General features: G+C 47.3%; 1 protein-coding gene across 13 annotated transcripts in view; it reads right to left on the bottom strand.

Moving 5' to 3' along the window:
• Positions 1 to 18,293, bottom strand: part of STRBP (spermatid perinuclear RNA binding protein) — a 152,220-nt gene continuing 133,927 nt past the window's right edge. For 6 of the 13 annotated variants that reach the window (XM_058694203.1, XM_058694202.1, XM_058694211.1 and 3 more), the window contains 2 exons: positions 18,004 to 18,048; positions 1 to 12,898 (listed from right to left, as the gene is read on the bottom strand). In XM_058694203.1, coding sequence (XP_058550186.1) covers positions 12,804 to 12,898; positions 18,004 to 18,048 — 140 coding nt within the window. In that variant the 3' untranslated portion in view covers positions 1 to 12,803. The other 7 variants (XR_009251421.1, XR_009251419.1, XR_009251420.1 and 4 more) reach the window with 7 other exon arrangements.

Here is an 18,293-nt window from a genome sequence, read left to right as displayed (position 1 = left end):
TGCTGTTGAAGACAGAAGCTTTTATTTTTATTCATCCAAAAGGGGAGAATGCAACATGTCAGGGCATTACAGACAGACTGCAGCAGCCAGACAAGAGGACCAGTCTACGGCAGAGTCCGACATAGTCAGTGCGAAGGAGCCACAGTGTGGGCGCTGGGGCGGCAGAGAGTCCCTTTGGATGAAGGCCAGGCATCCTGGACGAGGCACTGGTGACAGTCCACACATGCAGGCTGCTGCTTCAACCACGCCGAAGGTTTAAAGTTCAGAGTCCTACATGTAATCATTGCCCCAGACGGGAAGGACAATCCATGGTGGTCGCATTTGCCAATTTTTTCAACATAATACACAACGTAAAGTTATTGCCAAGGACTTTGCACTGCAAATGATACTATTTACACTTGCGTATTCAGAAAAAAACAAAACAAAACAAAACACAGTAAATAGATATACAGATAGATATTTTCAGTTGATACCTAAAAAACTACCTTGGCCATCACCAGACCAGAGTGAGAGTAAGCCATAGCCAGGAGTCCAATGTCATGTGTGTAACCGTGCAGTAGGGAAAGGTTTTCTACCCACAACTACACTCGGCCTTCTCCATGCCTCCTGGACTCCCCACCCCAGGGGCTGAGGCCGAGCAGGGCCACCTTGCTCCTTTATGAGAGAAGCCCCCTCTCGAATAGATCTGGGCCTTAGTTCTGAGCTAGCTGCCTCGTCCCCAGACCAGGAGTTCTGCATGGAGTGGGTGACAAGTCCTACAGGCCACTCTCTGGTAATGCCACATGGCACTGAGACCAGGGTGGGCGGGCTGTGGAGCCAACAGGCCGAGCCAGGCCCATCAGCTTCACTGCCCCCAGAAGTGTCCTCACCCTAATAATTAGGGTTCTCTCAGGAGACTGTCCTCTCCTAAAGCCACAAGCCACTTGGACAAGATGTTCAGCACAAGAGGCCAGCGGATGGGTTCCTGGTGAAAGGCCTGAGTACAAAACACTTTGGGGTAAGCACTGCTGAGGGCTAATGTACGTAAGATTTACCAAATGAAGGGGCTTGTGCCTCACTAGAAGTCAAGAGGAACAAAGGCAGAGCACTCCCCCGTCAAGCAAGCATTCATTTTGTTTCCTCAAGCCCCAGGAAAGGAAGTACATCTGGAGTTGGGAGACTGCATGGGCGACAGCTGCCTGGAATTCCTAGGAGGTGTCAAAACTAAGGCCCTAGTCGGGGTCTTGAGGTTGCCTACGGTTTGGCTCCCCAGCTGAGTTTCTAGAAACAAGCCTTCCTCTCCAAGAAAGGTAGCAAAAAATGGCAGCTAAGCCACCTCCCACATAGCCATAGCCCGGCCGGGTGCTGAGAAACCACTGCATTAAGTGAGCGAGGGAACGGGTAGCTCTCAGTGTTCCCTCTATGAAGTAGGGGAGCGGTGCGAACCCTACCTGATGGCCCAGGGCTGGTCTGAGCGTGAGATGCCGTCCTGGTCAGGGAAAGGGATGCGTCTAATGGCAGCACTTCTGACACAAAAGGTTGAGAGAAGTAAGTGGGGAATCGGGGCTGGCCTGGCACGGAATTCCAAAGCTCCTGTGGGCATCGTCACTACCTCAGGGGTCAGTGCCACAGATGAGGTTACTCAAGGATGCGTCACAGTGACACATATCCAGGAAACAAGCCCATCTGGAGCAATACGTCTTGCCCCTGACACAGCAGACCAACTCCTAAGCCCGAGGTGGGGAGCGGTGCTCAGCCCGGAAAAGGGGAGAAAGAGGCTGGACACTTAAATGTAACTTAATAAATTACCAGTGGAAAAGGGACTCCTTAAAGAGTCTTCTGCACTAACACTCCTGTCCCTACCCTTAGTTTCCATGAACAAAAAAAAAAACATGACTTTCCAGAAAAACAGAAATATTTAGGTTAGAGTCAAAGAAAAAAAGCAACCTTCTGACCATTTATTTTGCTAAGAAAACGGCATCAAGCCTACGCTCAGGGACGAGGAGAGGGCAAGGGCCGGGGCCAGGACCAAGCTGCCTCTAACGGCCACACCTTGCATACAGCCAGACCCACCTTTGTCCTTCCCCTTGGAGGAGCGGAGAAACGCCTATGGAAAACACAAGGAGTGCTCCTCCCTCGGCCAAGTCCCACACCTACCGTTAAGAGCACAAGAGCCCCCCCTCCACACCCCCAAAAAGACAAGACCAGGCAGCAAAGTCCGAGAGGCCCACCCTCCACCAGAGAGAGCCTGACAAGCAAGGCGGGCATCCAACATGCCCTGGAGGCACAGCCTCACCAAAACTTCCTTCCATAACCCTCACCTGGTTCCCAGCAAGGATGTCACACAGCTCCCCAGGGAGCCAGGGCAGCCACCAGACCCCTCACTCCTGATCAGGGTGCCAGCGGACCACGAAGAAACCACCTCTCAGTAAGGCCAGTGCGGACGCCACACCTCCTAGCTGCAGGCGCCAGGCAGCCTCACCCCTCCCAGGGGCCTGTGGGGGATTCGCTGAGACAGCAGGTGCACACACACTCAGATTAGGTGGCCTTTCTCCAGTCCCCAGGGGCCCTCCCATGGCAGCTCCCGACCCTCACACCTCACCATGGCTCAGTAAAAAGCATCCTTCCACCTGCCTAGAAATCTCGGGGGGTGTGGGGGGGGGGCGGGGGTTGTGGATATCGGGGAAATAGAAAGGACTATATACATTTATAGTTGTTTTTGTCGCCCCAACTACATTGAGCACCTTGGGGCAGGCACCATGAGTGACTCACCTCCGTCTCCCCATGCACCCGCCAGAAGGCCTGGCCTCAGGCAGTCTGTGATACACCCGAGCGGTGTTGGCTTCGGCCTGTCACGTACGGGCATCTTGCCTCAGTGGCCTGGAGGCTTCTCCAGAGTCCTGACCATCCTCTGCACTTCTCGCAAGGCCTGTTTCGTGTGTTGGCTGCATGCCAACGGGAAGGGAGTCTGCTCCGTGAAGCTCTCCTGCCATGAACTCCATTCTGGAGCAAGGGGAACTCACTTTTACTCTCACACATCAAGGCCCCAAGCCAGAATCTAATCCTGGTTTTGTCTTGCCCTTATTTAAAAGGGTAGCAAGACAGGCCCGGAGACAGAGGACTTATCAAATTCCGCCAAGTCAGAACGGTAGAGAACAACCAATTCTCCGGACCTCTCCTTTCTACTCATAGCAACACCCACCCAACTCTTGCCTAAAATGTCCGGACAAAACCGAGATACCATCTGCAACCACAACTCTGGTCTTCTATGACCAGAGTGCCGTTTCTAAAATGCACCTGTGATCACTTTACTGTTCTAAACACAATCTCTCACTGGCTCCCCAGGGCCCAGAGAATGAGGCCCAAGCTCCTTAGCCTGGCATTCAGGGCCCTGCCCAGGCTGGGCCCAACATGCCTGTGTGACTACACGGTTCTTGGTGTCCTCTCCAGAGCAGCTTCCTAGGGCTCTCCTGATTTGCCCTTAGCCCTTCTGTCATTGGGGCCCCGTCACCTTGGACTTCCTTGAGCCCTGTTCTGTTCTACATGTTGCTCTCACCTGTCAGTGCCCCCCCCCCCCCACCAAAACCTGTGGTCCTTACGGGCCAGGACTGCCCCTTCCTCCCCAGTGCTCATACAGAACAGATGCTCAGGAAGCCTTCTGTTTCAGGTAGATGGGCCAGGCGGCAGATGGAAGGAAGTTTCCAGTCATAATTAAGCCAAAGGGTCAGTCTCTACAGCCTAAGGCAGGGGTAGGCAAAATAAGGCCCACTCTTTTGTTTCTTTTAAAGTCAATTTTATCGGACCACAGCCACACCTGGGCTTATGCACCATCTCTGGCTGCTCTTGCGTGACCACAACCAAGCTGAATAGCCATGTCTGGAAGATTTGCCGTTTGGCCCTTTCCAGAAAGTTTGCTGACACCAGGTCTGAGGGAGTGCTCCCATATATTTCCACATTGTGACACACACAAGTGATACTTCTGTGGCCCAACAGAGTAAGAAGACAAGTTGCAGACACTTGACCCTCAGGTCTTGGCCACCCCAAAGGCAGACAGGATCACTGTCTCAGTGCACCTGTAACCTTGCATAGTTCTGACCTGAAGGTTCAAAACCACAGCTGCCTCTTTAGCCTTAGTCCCCAAGAGAGCTATATAAATAAGAGAGGTGCAGAAACCCACCCTGACTCCTTTCAGTGCTCTATGCCACCCGTCCAGGATGAGCCAGAGGTGGGAGGACTGAGCTAGACGCCAAAATCTTACATGGTTTTTCCCCCCCTCTCTTTAAAGTGCTCTGTGTGGCAAATCTGCAACTTCCCACTAAGTAAAAACCATGTTCTGTAGGTGCTGAATCCAAGGAGCTCCGGACCTTGCCCGGGTAAAGAAACCAAAACATTACTTTTTTAAAAAGCAGAGGGCCTCTATAGGAGTGAACACTCAATACCTGTCACTCCCTTTGGTGAGACCACGAGAGCAGGCACGTGCAGAAACTCGGGGCAAGGGTAAGATGCTGACTGGCCGGACTGCACACCTCTCTATCCACCGCCAAAGAGCCACTAACCCAGACAGCACAAGAAGAGGGCTCACAGCCACCCACTGATGAGAAATTGGGCCCACCAAACCCCCATTTCCCAGCCCAAAAGAGATGGCCCTTCCCACACTGCCGCCCCTCTCCCATCGCCCACTCCTGCCCTGCCAGCACCTTCTTCCCTCCCCACACCTTCCCCATCTTGGCCCCAGGTACCAGCTGCCATCAGCAAGTACCTTCGTGCTGCTCCAGAAGGCTATGCCCTTTCTGTGCACGCTGTGCCCCCTTCTGGAAAGCTCTCCTTCATGACCCCCCTGGCAGACCTCCATCCAGTGCAGATGCCAGTCTCCGCGGGAAGCCTCTGCCACTCCCGTCAAAGCTGCTCAGGTCCTAGGCCTCCTCACGGAGCAGGAGGCCTGCCAGAGTCTTCCCCAACCACAGGAGACGGCTCTGACCTGGTCAGGCCCCTGAGCTCCCCCTTCCTGTGCACTCCACCTCGGTCAGTGGTTTCGCCTTCTACTCCGCTGTCTAAACAGAAGATCTTGACATTTTCTCCAGCTGGGAGAGCCTGGGAAGCAAGCAGTAGTTGACAGTGAATGTTTCTCAACGAATCCACGTGCCAAAGAGGGGAGCAGTGGCCTTGGCAGTGTCACCGATCACATCGGCGTGCCATCCGAACCTGACATCCCGTGGAAGAAATCCCTCTGCACTGTGCAAATAGCTGGCTTGCTTAAACATTCCTGGTCACCACCGGCCTCGCTTCTCATCACACCTAATCTCCCAGGACAGCCCCACCATCTCGGGAGGCACACACTGCCCAAACTGCCCAACTGCTTTCCTACAACCGTCTTTAACCTTCCTTCTAGAGTCACGTACAAGTCAAAATAACCCTTTAAAATAGCTGATGGAAAGGTCCGTGATCTCCCCAGGTCTCCCCAGCAGCCTCAGTGAATCTCATTTAGAGGGGCCCTTGGCTTTCCCAAGTTCCCCAGGTGCCACCTTCCAGAGGTTTCTCACCTCCTAGATGATGTCCACGACATTTCCCTTAACATAGCCTCCAAGGACATGAGAGATGTTAGAAAGCGGAGCAACTTCTGAGAACATCTCCATGATGGAAGGGTCCAGTGAGATCCCACAGCATCCGAGCACCGTGGGCAACGTGTTACTGTGAGGATGACTCCTTTGGGTGGAGCAGATAATGAAGGCCTAGGCAGGGACAGACGACAGCCAACAACCAAAACATGGATGCAGAAGAATACGAAAATCACACTTCCAACAGCTTATCCCTCCCTGCCTACCAACCCCTGGGGGTCTCTCCAGCGGCAATCACTGGTCTACACTTGATTACAGAGTTCAGTTCTGCTACCAAAAAACGGTATGGAAACAGGCACAACAGTAACAGAATAGGCTGCCAGGCCCAAGGTTAACCAGTCCCCTAAGCCCAGGGGCAAGCTAACAGTTCCTCCAAAGGAACCAGAGAAAGAATAAGCCCAAAGTCTGGATTCTTTTTTTTTTTTTTTTTCCTCCACATGGCAGGGGGCAGGGCGAGAGGTGGAGCATTGGTTTTTGCTTGTTTTGTTTCAAACCACACAGGATATGTCCCAGAAGTGTGGAAGAGAGGTAAGCAGAATGCCTCAGAGAGAGAAAGGGAAACTGGGCAGGCAAGCAGTCTAGACCAGTAAGACAAACCACTAGTACCGAGCACAGTGCTGGCAGAATGGGTGGGCTCAGCCGCTTACTGCTGTATAATTTGGGGCAAGTCATTTTGGCTAAGCCTTCATTTCCTCATCTATAAAAGGAGATCATTTCTAGATCCCACAGTTGTTGTCTAATTCAACTCTCGTCCCCAAGAAAGGGCTTCTGTTAACTCCAAAAACAGTGGAAGACATGTCATTTCTTCTGTGTGGTTAAAAACTCATTAGGAGCCACAGGGTTTTGCCACAAACAAGCTGGGTGATCTGGAGAGCTCTCTGGGCTTCGACAGCCTTGCCTGCTCAGGAAGAAAAACAGTCCGTGCCCGGCGATTCTCCACACTGTAGGGGCAGGGTGGGAAACAGATCGGCCACTGGGAAAGAACAGCTGCTAAGCGAGCGCTGGGCCAGGTACTCACTCTCCTCACACAAGTCACTGCTCTGGAACTCGTGCAACCTGGGTTTAAAACCGTTCCTTCCTCCTGCTCCCCTCCAGCATCACGGCAGGTGGCGCAGAGAAATGGCCAAATGCCAAGGACAATGACTTGGGGTGAGGGAGGACTGTCTTTCCCTGGAGAGGATTCTGCCTCCATCCCCACCCCACCTATCCCTAAGCAGAGACCCAGGTGGCAATTGTTAGCAAAGGAGCTGGCGACACGGTCTGCAGCAGCGGGAGACTCAGCCAAGTTCGGAAGAACGGCTCAAGTGCAGCAATTCAGAGACCTCAAAGCCATCCCAGCAGGGCTCACCAAGCGCAGCGCAACCTAGAGGGCCGCCTGCGACCTTCAGGCTGGCCACCGTCCCTGAAGCCTAGTCTGGGGAAAGTCCTGGCAATCGGAACAGGCCACTGCAATCCGGCACTCCCCAAGCTCTGTTCAGCACAGGACGGCTCCCGACACTTCTACCCCAAACCTGGGTTGCCAGCCCTCCAGGCCCCTCTTCCTTTTACCCTGTGAGTCAGAACCTTGCCAGCCTTGAGTGTCTTGGTTCAAATCTTCTAAGACATCCCCATCACCAATCTCAGGCCAGACAGAACATATACGCAGGAAGCATTAGCTGAATGAAAACCTATACCTCAAGTTGTCACTGATATTCAAACAGAAAAAAAAAAAAAAAAAGCTTGAAATACAAGGGCTTCCTCTGTTTATACAACCACACCTAAGTCTTCCAGCCTATCTTTCCAGTTATATAATCTTTCCCAATTGGTCTCACAAAAAACAGCCCCATTTTTAAAAGGCCAGGATATCTGGTCCAGAACAGCCTCAAGTCAGAGAGCCTGGCTTCCAGCACAGGAGGCGCCTGTGATCTCAGGACCCTGTGACCCCATGTGAGGTGTGAGGCCCCCACTGGGCCTGGCCCACGGCCTGCACACCTCCTTCCTGCCACCCGGCGCGCTCCTCCCCTTTGTCCAGACGGTACCCACAGCGCACACGGTGTGGTAAAAGAGGCTTTGGCATCGGACGGATTGGGGTTTTGTTCCTAACTCCAGCCCTGAACCCTGAGCCTATTTTTTTTTTTTATCTGAGAATGAGAATACCACCTCCAAGAAGATTGTTTGAAAACAAGGTCCAAGTGCCCGGCACATGCAAGAGAGTAATTTCAGCATTTCTTCCTTCTCTCTCTTCTGCTCCTTCTCCAATCTACTGCTGCCCACAGCCCAAAATGACCTAAACAGAAGGCTCCTGTTAACTCCATTACCGGAGACATTCAGCTGACATGTGCAAGCAGAGACCACCCGTCCCAGCCGTACAGAGACTCGAGGCAGGCTGAGAGACTGGGCCGCAGGCAGCGCTGAGAGAACGTCCGCAGGCCTGCCGGGCTAATCCCGTGCCCTCCTAGGGCCAGAAGCAGCAGAAGAGGTGAGGACCACACATCTCCAGCCAGGACATGCTGGTCAGTCTCCCGTCCACTGCTTGGGCAGAGCGCGGAGGGGCAGCCGCACTTGGCAGAAATGCCAAATGGCAAAATTCTGCCACGAATCACCAAGACCCTGCTTAGAAAGACCAAGGGGTGAAGACGTTAAAACTGATTGGTCAAGGGGGAAAAAAAAAAAAAAAGAAATGAAGAAAAGAAAGGCCTTCCCTCAACCTTGGCTCAATGAGGAAATGACTCCACCAAACGGCCACAGCTGAGGAATGGGGGAACCTCTTGGATTTAAGAAAAGCCTCTTGCTTTGGGGGGACAGCAAGAGAGAGGCCATTGGAGCCTCCCCTGAAGCTGTTGCTGTCATGTCCCCTCCTCTTTCACTTCCCATCGCTGGTACCATTAAAAAAAGAAGAAGAAGGAGAAGGAGAAGGAGAAGGAGAAGGAGAAGGAGAAGGAGAAGAAGAAGAAGACGACGACGACACGTCTTGACTATAACGCAAATCTACCTTATTTGCCTTTAATAAAGGTAATGCTCAGTCCCTACCGACACAGTTTTTATAAACTTGGAGCATCCCAGAACTCAATCTGTAATCCCCCACCTAGCGTACGTCGTGCCGGCGGACGGGGATGCACCCACCCATCCTTCCTCAGAGGTGCCTGAAGCCTGTGCAGAAAGGGACAGGACTATGCTATTCAACCAACAGCATCCGTCTCACCATCTACCCATCTTTCCTTCTGCTGAAAAGAGTGGGATGGAGAGGCAGATGTGTTTTCTGAGAGAAGAGCAAACAGGGGAGGCCTCGTGTAGCGATGAGTGCAGATTATTTCCAAAGTGGTGAAGCAAACTGGAAGAGAGAAGCTGCGGGAATGCTATGAAGGGGAGCGGCAGGGTCAGCGGCCTTCTAAGCGTGCCACCCAGGCTCCTCGGTCTGTGGTTTACAAGAACTATCGGTCCAACACCGGTGAGCTCCAGGCCTCGCTGAAATCACGCACCTCTTTTTTCTTATTAATGTACTGGTAGGAAACTGGGAATCAGCAGGTTGATATTCTAAGCTCAGCCCTTTTGAAGTTCTAAGCACACTTAAATCCCAAAGCAAGGATTTATGAATCCCTGGCAGCAGACTGGCCAATGATTTCACCACCTCAGCAGAAACACGGGCACTCTCAGTCAGCATGGGTGTGCAGCGACCTCCCCACACTGCCTCGCTCACCAAGCATTTGCTCTGTGTTTCCTGTTTAGTCCCCTGATGCCAGGAGTCCTCTCTCAAAGACTGGAAGCACCCGAAACCTGCGACCACCAAGGAACCAATGCAGCTCCCCTGAGTAGGTCACGCACCTGCTTCTCAGCTACCTGCCAGCACAGTCTCGCTTCCCTCACATACCTTCTGTCACTTCAGCCAACCATGGCAGGAACCGCCAACACTGACCGAGAACTTCTGGGCACCAGGTACTATTCAAAGCACTTTGCGTGTATTAACTCTTCCAATTCCCAAGCCCCACGGGAATTTGCTGGAGGGAGAAAAATCCTTTGGCCCAGATTCCCACATGGTTTCTAGTCCCTATTTCTAGCTGTGCTGTAAAGCTTACATAACCTAATTTGCACTATGGTGCTATTTTTTTAAATCTCCAAAGATCACTGCTTCAAGTATCAATGGAAGCTGTTAGCTCCTACCTAAAATGATAATGTGGGAAAGGATCTCTATTCTTACAACTAACTCAACTTGAATTCTTGACTTAAAACAGTCTTTCTGGAAGATGGGATGAGGAAGGGAAGAGACTCACTCTTACATAAGAAGTACTAGTTTGTGCCCTGGAAGTAACTGCTAGAGAGAAACATCAGACTGAAACTCACCCCAGCAGCAGGTAGTTTCTGGACTCTGCAGCTGTTATTCATTTACTGCCCGTCTCCCTGCCAGGCCTCCTTCAGACACTGAGAGACCTATGGTCACCGCATGGCGTGGCATCAGAACCTTTCTTGCTCTGAGGACTTCAGAGACACGCTACATCCTGCTCCCCACCACCGAGGACGCACTGGCCTGTGCTGAGTGGGAGGTACAGGAGGACCATTCACAGAGCAGGTTGTTTTCAGCTTTAACTGCTCTTAATGTCCCTAGTTTTTAGGGCCCTCGACTACTAGAAATCCAACTGCTGGGGGAAAGGGTGAAGGCGCATCTGCAAGTCTTAGTTTGTTTCCCTAACTCACTATTGAACATTTACCTCCACTGCAGTTATTAAAGAAATCTAATAAACAGGCAAGTTATAATGAACGATTGATTGTAAGGGTAAAACTCCCCTCACTTGTCCAAAAAATGTGGTCAGTGTTTACAGCAACCACTTTGGTCTTTGCTATACTATAAAAACTGCTTAAAAAGGACTGGAATAATTGTTTTTCATTTCAATGCATTCACTTACTTGGAGAGAGGTCCAGGAACATAAAACAGAGTTGGTTTCAGGCTCTCAAAACTGCCAGGGAAATATTTAAAATGAGTGAATTTCCAAATGATGGCCATTTCAGTGGTGTCAGAGGGCTTATATTATTAAATAATGTATAAATAAACTGCTGATCAAGGTCATTATCCTTTGACACTGCTAATGCATCATCTGCCTCCCAACGTAGGATATTTATAATCAACCCAATTTCACCAACAAGGACACTCTCAGACTTAAAATGCTTTCACTGGGCAGAGCCTCTGTTTTGCTAGTGCCCGGAGAAGGATCTGGCACATAATGGACACTCGGCTGTTGGATGAGAACGGGAACCTACGTAGTCCTCATCAGCTAGGCCTCATACAACCTTTTATGGGTGCCAAAGCCACGTTTGACGTACATACAGATTCTGTATGGGAGAAACGTTGTTCCAGCAACCTTCAAAGTTAGTAATAAAAAGAAAACCGCTACTGAGAGACACATAAAACATGAAATTTCATTTTAATCTCTATATATATGAAATACGGCCTCAGCACAGAACATCTATCACATATGAAATGTACTTATGGGACACACTAAATGAAGCAAATCCTTATTAAGATATTTGGCCTAACCCTCACATCTTGTAAATGAACTCCATGATGGTTGAGGAAGGTGGGAAATTAATCGTCTAGCTACCTGACCTTGGAAAAAGCTCGATGAATTGCCTGAAGTCTATTTGGTCTCTGCAGACTGGGTATTTACCATTCTGAGTCTTGCCAGAGTTGGTTCTGCAAATAGTTAGCTTAATGACAGTCAATGACATATTATTTTTCCATAGTTACCTTAATATTTTGGTTTTTTTTTTTTTTTTTAATTTTCTATTGCTTTTTCTTTTTATGGCTTCTTACTGCTGTTGTATTGGGCATACAACACAGATCAGAGATTTGCATTTCTCAGAGAAATTTCTCTCCTTGAGAAATTGGCACTTTGATCCTCTGCTTGTGTAACAGCTACATATAAATGGATCCTACCAGCATTGTTACCAATCTTGCTGCTTATGAAATTCTAGCACTTTGGCCCAAAGAGTGCCCTGACGTTAAAGTCTTCTTAGGTGACTCTTCCCACCACCAAACTCTTTTACTTAAACAGGTGTGTGTAATTCACATATATGTTATATCATAAGTTTCTACACACATATACACATTTAACTCGTAAAAGTGAAATGTCTCTCTTGAATAAAAAGTAATTACAAGGGTATTAAAACAAATGCTGAAAATAACTATTTTACATTTAGATCATAAAAATTTTAAAGGTAATCATGATGACATAAGACCTAAGAGATCAAATACATCCTGTATGATTGTCATATATGCACGTTGTGTTCATTGACTTTTTCTCTTTAATCAGAAAATAAAAGAGCTTACCTTTGTTTACTGAGACCACAGCTTACAGTCACTAGATCTCAGCCTATTTTATACAAGTGATATGGCTACGAAGGTCCGAGGAGAACGAGAATAAAGTGAGATAAACGTGCTGAAAACTGCTTAAAAGTATTAACCTGAAATACACAGAGGGTCCAACACCAGTTTTAAAAATACATTAACGAGGTATTCCCAGCTCTTCAATTAATAACGGTGACTGACTGATTCATGATTTTCAAACATTCACCCAAATTTTAAAAAAAGAAGGAAAGGCTAATAGCAGAAAAATCTATCAGTGGTTTGTTCCCAGGTTAACGATTTCTGTGCGACTACAAACGACTCAGGACTCCTTGCTGCACGCACCATGCGCTGCATCTAGTCAGCATGAGGTATGTTGGGAATCTATTGGACCAATTACCTTGCACAAGAGAGGGGGTGCTCCTGCAGCCGGAAGAAGCCGGGGCTGCAGGCCACATCCCTGGCTGGGTGCCAGCCCCCATGCAAAGAATATGGCTTCAAGGAGGACCCCTATCTCTGAGAAATTATAATAGCGCTAACTGACGCAGTCGGGAATGCAACTACCCAAGTTATGTGCTAAAAAAGTTTAAAAAACTGTCAGAAGATAGCACAGCTCACACACTGATTCTAAGTTCTCCATTGGTCTGTAAACTCCCGGACAAGAGACTACGCTAGGAGGGCTTAAGTACAGATATTGCTAGGTTTCCAAAGGAGAAGTTTTAAAACAGACACCGTGGCTTTGAATAAAAGTATTGCTCTTCTGTAAAATGCTCAGTCATTGCTTTCCAAAGAAGGTGTCAGAGTGGTGTATCTGAAAGCTGGAAAGCCTCAGGGGGTCACAAGGCTCTTAAGACCAAGACAGAAATTGCCATTTCAAGCCAGACAACCTGATGGTTCTAGAAGTCAGAGAAGAAATCTTGAGGGCCCAAGTGAATAATAAATGGTGCGACGCTCAGAGGCTGGCAATAGGGGCTGTCAATGAAAAAACCACCTACAGTGGAGAAAAGAGCAGAGAAGCAAAACTTGGTGTTAATTTCACAGAATTTGGTGAAGCCAAGAGCTTCATTTATATTTCTCTGCTCTTTCAGCTGTAAGTGGAATTTTCATTACAAAATGGAGGGGGGGGGGGGGAGGGCAGAAGGTGGGGAGGGGGACACTTAATTCATTACAAAATTTAAACAGTTGAACTTGCATGGTTACCACTTCTAACAGAGGACTGACAGCTCAATTATTTTAAGTAAAGCAGAGAAATGTAAAAGTTTGCAGCAACTGGGCAGGTTTACAACATGGTTAGTAACTTCCAACAAACAACAAAATTAAAAAAAAAAAAAGACTTGGTAGAAACCATTTGAAATGACTGCCATCATGTTGGAAAACAGCACAGCTCCCTTTTCACCATTATAGAGGGGTTAAATTCCAAAGCTGAGTCAGCTACTTCAAAAGAATTTTCTAAAGAGAAATCTCCAGAGAGATTCCAACTTGGAATGCAAATTTGACGATCAATTTCAAATAACAATACAGCTGCAGCTGCCAATTAATAGTATTCCAGAAACAAAAAGGACTATTGTAAATATTTAATTAATAAAAACTGGACACTACCAGCCATGCTTTTTCTTCTCAGTGATGGCTCTGTTTCATCCATAGGTCAGCAAAATGAATCAATGAAACATGAAAACTCCCAGCTGCAATGGGCCCTCTTGTTTATGTCTAGCCACTAATGCACAGGATGAGAATGATAAGTTCACAGCTATTTCTAGCAAGTGATGAGGTTTTATTAAAGTATCACCCACCACTAATAAAGACTAAAGGTCAAGGAGCAGAAGTAACAAGCCATTTCGTAATAAATACACATCTGAGAAGTGACACTGACGTTTGTTTTAAATTGCCCATCTCGTTCTCATTTAGTGGTCCCAGAGAAATCTGGTACATAAATTTGCAGTATTTCATGAAGCCCATTCTCACTGATGGGCACTGTTCAGCTCTGAGAAGCAGAACTGAAAAGGGAAGCTAATTCGTACTCAAAACGGACATTTTTAAGACACAGCGACTTAGAAATATCCACACGGGACCACACCGGTGCCTTCATGGGGGTGAGTACCTTAATGAAACCATTACCTTCTAGTAACATCATAGGCTTTCCAAACAAGGCGAGAATGCAAGGGGAAGGCTCGGGTCTGCACCCTTTACAGGACAGCACAATGTTACCGACTGATCATTTTTCACCAGCTTAATCAGATAAATTTTAAGAAAAACTTAAAAATAAATGCTGACCCATGGCTGAAACCTGTCACTTTTCACAGCAGCACTCAACAAGAACTGGGACAATCGAAGAGCAAGTTTTTATGGGGACCCTGTTGCTGCTTTAGATTCTGATGTAATTGAAGAGGAAAAGAGACCTTTCAATGAATCCCAGAAAAATCGCTAATCTTCTATCTGCATGAAAAAAGCCAGGGAAGTGAACACAATATCTTACAGAGTGAAGAAGGCCACAAGAACAAGAGAGGGTGATTGATCGATTAATTTATTCTCTTTTAAAACTTGGAAATTAGGAAACTAAAATAATCACATTCCTCCTTCCCCATCTCTGGGTAGTGCCATCATCTGAATAAGCAATGCTCGGATAACAGAATGTACCTTTATCATGGGGAGGCCCTTGGACAGCAGTACAAAGGGCTTACAAAGTGAGCAGACTGGCTCAAGCTAACAATTGCCTTTGCTTTGTTTTAGCAGTTTCCTTACAAATGAATGGGTTTCGAGGGCTAAATTATTATTAGTTTTCAATTCCTTGTAATTTGATACCAAAACATATCAAAAATAATAAGCTAAAACAATATTCAAACCCATATTTTATTGGCTTTAATTACACACTTCAGTATTTACAAAGTTAAAGTTTAAATGAAAAGTCTCTATTGTACTGTATTAAAAAAAATAACTACAGCCCAAATTCAAGTGCCCTGGGGCAAATACATATCAATCAGAGCTAAGAATCAGTGACTGCGTCAGGAACCAGGCAGTACTCTGTGTTACAACAAAGCAGTTTATTTGTGATCAGTGTTTGAGACTCTATACATCCTTCACAAATTTAATTTTACATAATCTGATACTCCTCTTAAAACTTAAACTTGGAACTGCTAGACTTATTTCCCTAGAACAGAAGGGCTGGTATAAGTTATTTTCCGGAAATGAGGTACCGTTTCACAGAACTAGTTTCTTTTTTGTTTTCAAGTTTTAGAGAACTAAATTTGCATTTGTTAAAATCAAAAAGTAGGAAAGATGTTCTTTACAAATAATTTTGATCAAGTATGTGTTCAAAGAAAGCAGGATAAAAAGGCTTTTTCTCTAACATTCTGTATTGTACTGTATTTGTTGTTCAATAGGAATTAGCTTCTGTCATTTGCTAAAAGAATGAGTAGTGGGGAACAGGATATGTTGGGAATTTCATAACGGGTAACAGAACCATTCTCTTGGGTAAACCTACAGAGAAAAGAAACGGAGAGGACTCCAAATAAGTTTAATAATCCAATAAAAATTTCAGGTTAAAAAATATCTTACAGTAATTATCGTTAACCTTTTCCAGATTAGTCAGTCAACATGAACCATCTGGGAGGAGACCCACAAACCTCTCAACAGATCTCCTGTTTTGAAATTGCTCCTAATATTTTGATCGTTAGTTATTTTCCACTCAAAATTAAGAGGGCTATATCCTAGGAAGAATGATATTCAGAAGGCAATTTCATTTGAGTGAGCAGCCATGAGTTCCAAAGATCAAAAGCAGTGCTACTGATTAATATTCCAGAGGGACTCCAGAAATCCAGAATCGTTTTCAATTTGGCACATCACATATTACAGGAGAAACAGGGATGGCTGTCAGTCAAGACCCAAAGCACAGCTTTCCGTGCAGGCCTCCGCTCCCCAGAGAGACCGCTCCACCTGGAGTCACGACCAGGTACTTACTTTCTTAATGGCTACTGCCGATATTGGCGTGGCAAATCTGGAAAGATTAACTACTTTCTTAATTTTGTAATGAACGAGTTCTTGTGGCCTCACAAACTTCTGCATACTCAAGCATGATTTGAAATCTGCTATTTCTAGTCTAATATTTAACCTATGGAGAAATCACAAAGCAGCAACAGCAGGTATTCAAGAGCACCAGATGATCAGAGGGAAATTACCCCACATGCAACAGCTTTACAAAGGCCAAAAGACATATTTACCTTACAGCCAAAATAAAGCATTGTTTTAGTAGGTTGGCATCACAGTAACATTTAAAAACCAAATCTTTTATGTGAAAAATGGGGGCATCAAATTTCACCAGCTTTGGAAGTCAGTTATATGGCACATGGAAGAGAGGAGCCTTCTGAAGTGGGGCTCAGAGGCCACAGGGTGAAAGTATAATGTTAGAGGAAAGGGAGGAACAAGAGAGAAAAATTAAAGACTGAGGAAAAACATGAATGCAGCTTAAAGCCTAGACAAACCAGTGTTTCAAGGAGAAAAATTAAGCTCTAGCAAACCTGTACCGAAGAGCGTGAGACTTCACTTTGTCTAAAAGAAAGACACAGACTTAACAACCCGCCCCAGCAGGCGGGTGCTCTGCCGCTCACGCAAGACATAGCACGATGGAGCAGTGAATCAAGATGCATTTGGATAAACTGCCCAGACCTAATTCACAGGAGGGATGAGGTGGCCAGGATACCCACAAGGTGGCTGAATGGGAAAAGCAAATGGCCAAAACCACAAGGAACTAACTAGAGAATTGGAATTTAGAAGCAATTCTGGGTGAAAACATTTTCTTGAATAAGTTCTCACTTCCCAATCACCCCACATCAGGGACGTGGGGAATCTGGGGAAGCCCTGACCATACTGGAGTGTTCCAGAGGAAACATTCCGGTAGAGGAGGAAACCCCAGACTGGGCACTTTGCTGTAGAGAAAACTCGCCCCAAACATTTGACACTTGCAGCTTCTCCACATCTTTCCAGGATAGAAATTGTCTATCTTAAAGGGGAAAGTAGTAAAACTGTTCATTTTCTACTTATTTTTTACAGTTAGGACGTCAGATGAAGCTTCAATTTAGCAGTGTCGTAAGGACCCATAATTTTCATCTGAACAAAGATGGAAAAGCTGACACATGAAGAGAGAAAGCATGATGAAGGGTCCTGAGACTCGTGTGGAGGGCTGACGCCACAAGCAGTGGGACAGTCCACGTCCTTCCCTGCTGTGCGCGTGCACATCCAGCCTGAGGTCGCACCAACACGTGCTCACGCGTGCGCGCACACACGCTCGCGCCACGCTCTCTCACGCGCACGCACACCCGCGCTCTCTTCTTCTCGCGGTGGCAGACATCCTGCAGGTGGCGGACCCACAGCGTGTAGCGCCTCGGGGAAAAGGTCTAAGAGGGCATATCACTGACTCCAAACCTACTGCCTCCATTGCCACATAAACCTCATTCAAAAGTTATCCAAAGGGCCACTGAGTTTCATTTCTGCATTTACTTTTATTTTACTTTCTTATTTTTGGAGGGAGAGGAGACAATCCTATGATTCTTTAACACGTACCACAGACTGTCTGCAGTCAGCACTTCAGTAACGCTGCTGGTGAGAGCCCACTGCCACGCTGGGGCTCATTTACGCCACCTCTAAAGCAAAGTTTACGGAAAAGGACGATGGCTACAAATTTGAAGTGAACATTTCCTAACCCTAACTCAAGTCACCCACACGGTTTCAAGCCAGAAACTTCAGTGCAGCCATGTAACCGGCGAGCAGTCAAGCCAGAAACCGGGTTTGGCCCTTCAGTAGCCTTTGAATGGAGTATAAGTTGGCTGTAAGAAGAACTACTTAAATCATTTAATTTCCATATGGTCAGAAACAGGCAATTAGAACAGGCAGTCCTTCAATCAGGCAAAGCGGAGAGAAGAGCAACTCCAACCAAACCAAGAACCACAAGGTTGTGGCATTTTCAAAGGGAATTTAAGTTGGGTCACTAGAATGAATACGTCTGAGATCCTCCAATTCAATGAAAGAAACCCTGGATACAAACTGTGCTCTAGATTGCTGTGACAGCACTGCTAAGAGGAGAAATCAGAAACATGGCATACATACCATAGGCAGGGGCAGCGGTGCTGTAACCATACGGTGCTCCGTAGCCTGGTACAAAGAGAAGAAAGCAGATCAGTCCAGAGCAAAGGGCACTCGACCGGTCCTGGCCCAGTTCACAAGGACTGCCTGGCCCGGCATCTTGGGCCCTGAGGACTTCTAGATGCTGGATGAACGAAAGCCATTCCCACAGTGGCCGCACCCTCCGTTCCCGCTTACCGTGAAAGATTTCTCGCATGACCTACAAGGTTCTCCTAACCCACCAGAATAGTCTTTCTCCTTGCACTTACCACGCT

Source organism: Neofelis nebulosa, chromosome 12, assembly GCF_028018385.1.
Source record: "Neofelis nebulosa isolate mNeoNeb1 chromosome 12, mNeoNeb1.pri, whole genome shotgun sequence".
Taxonomy (NCBI): Eukaryota; Metazoa; Chordata; class Mammalia; order Carnivora; family Felidae; genus Neofelis; species Neofelis nebulosa.
Note: the sequence above shows the minus strand (reverse complement) of the source record. Positions and strands in the feature narration are given on the sequence as shown.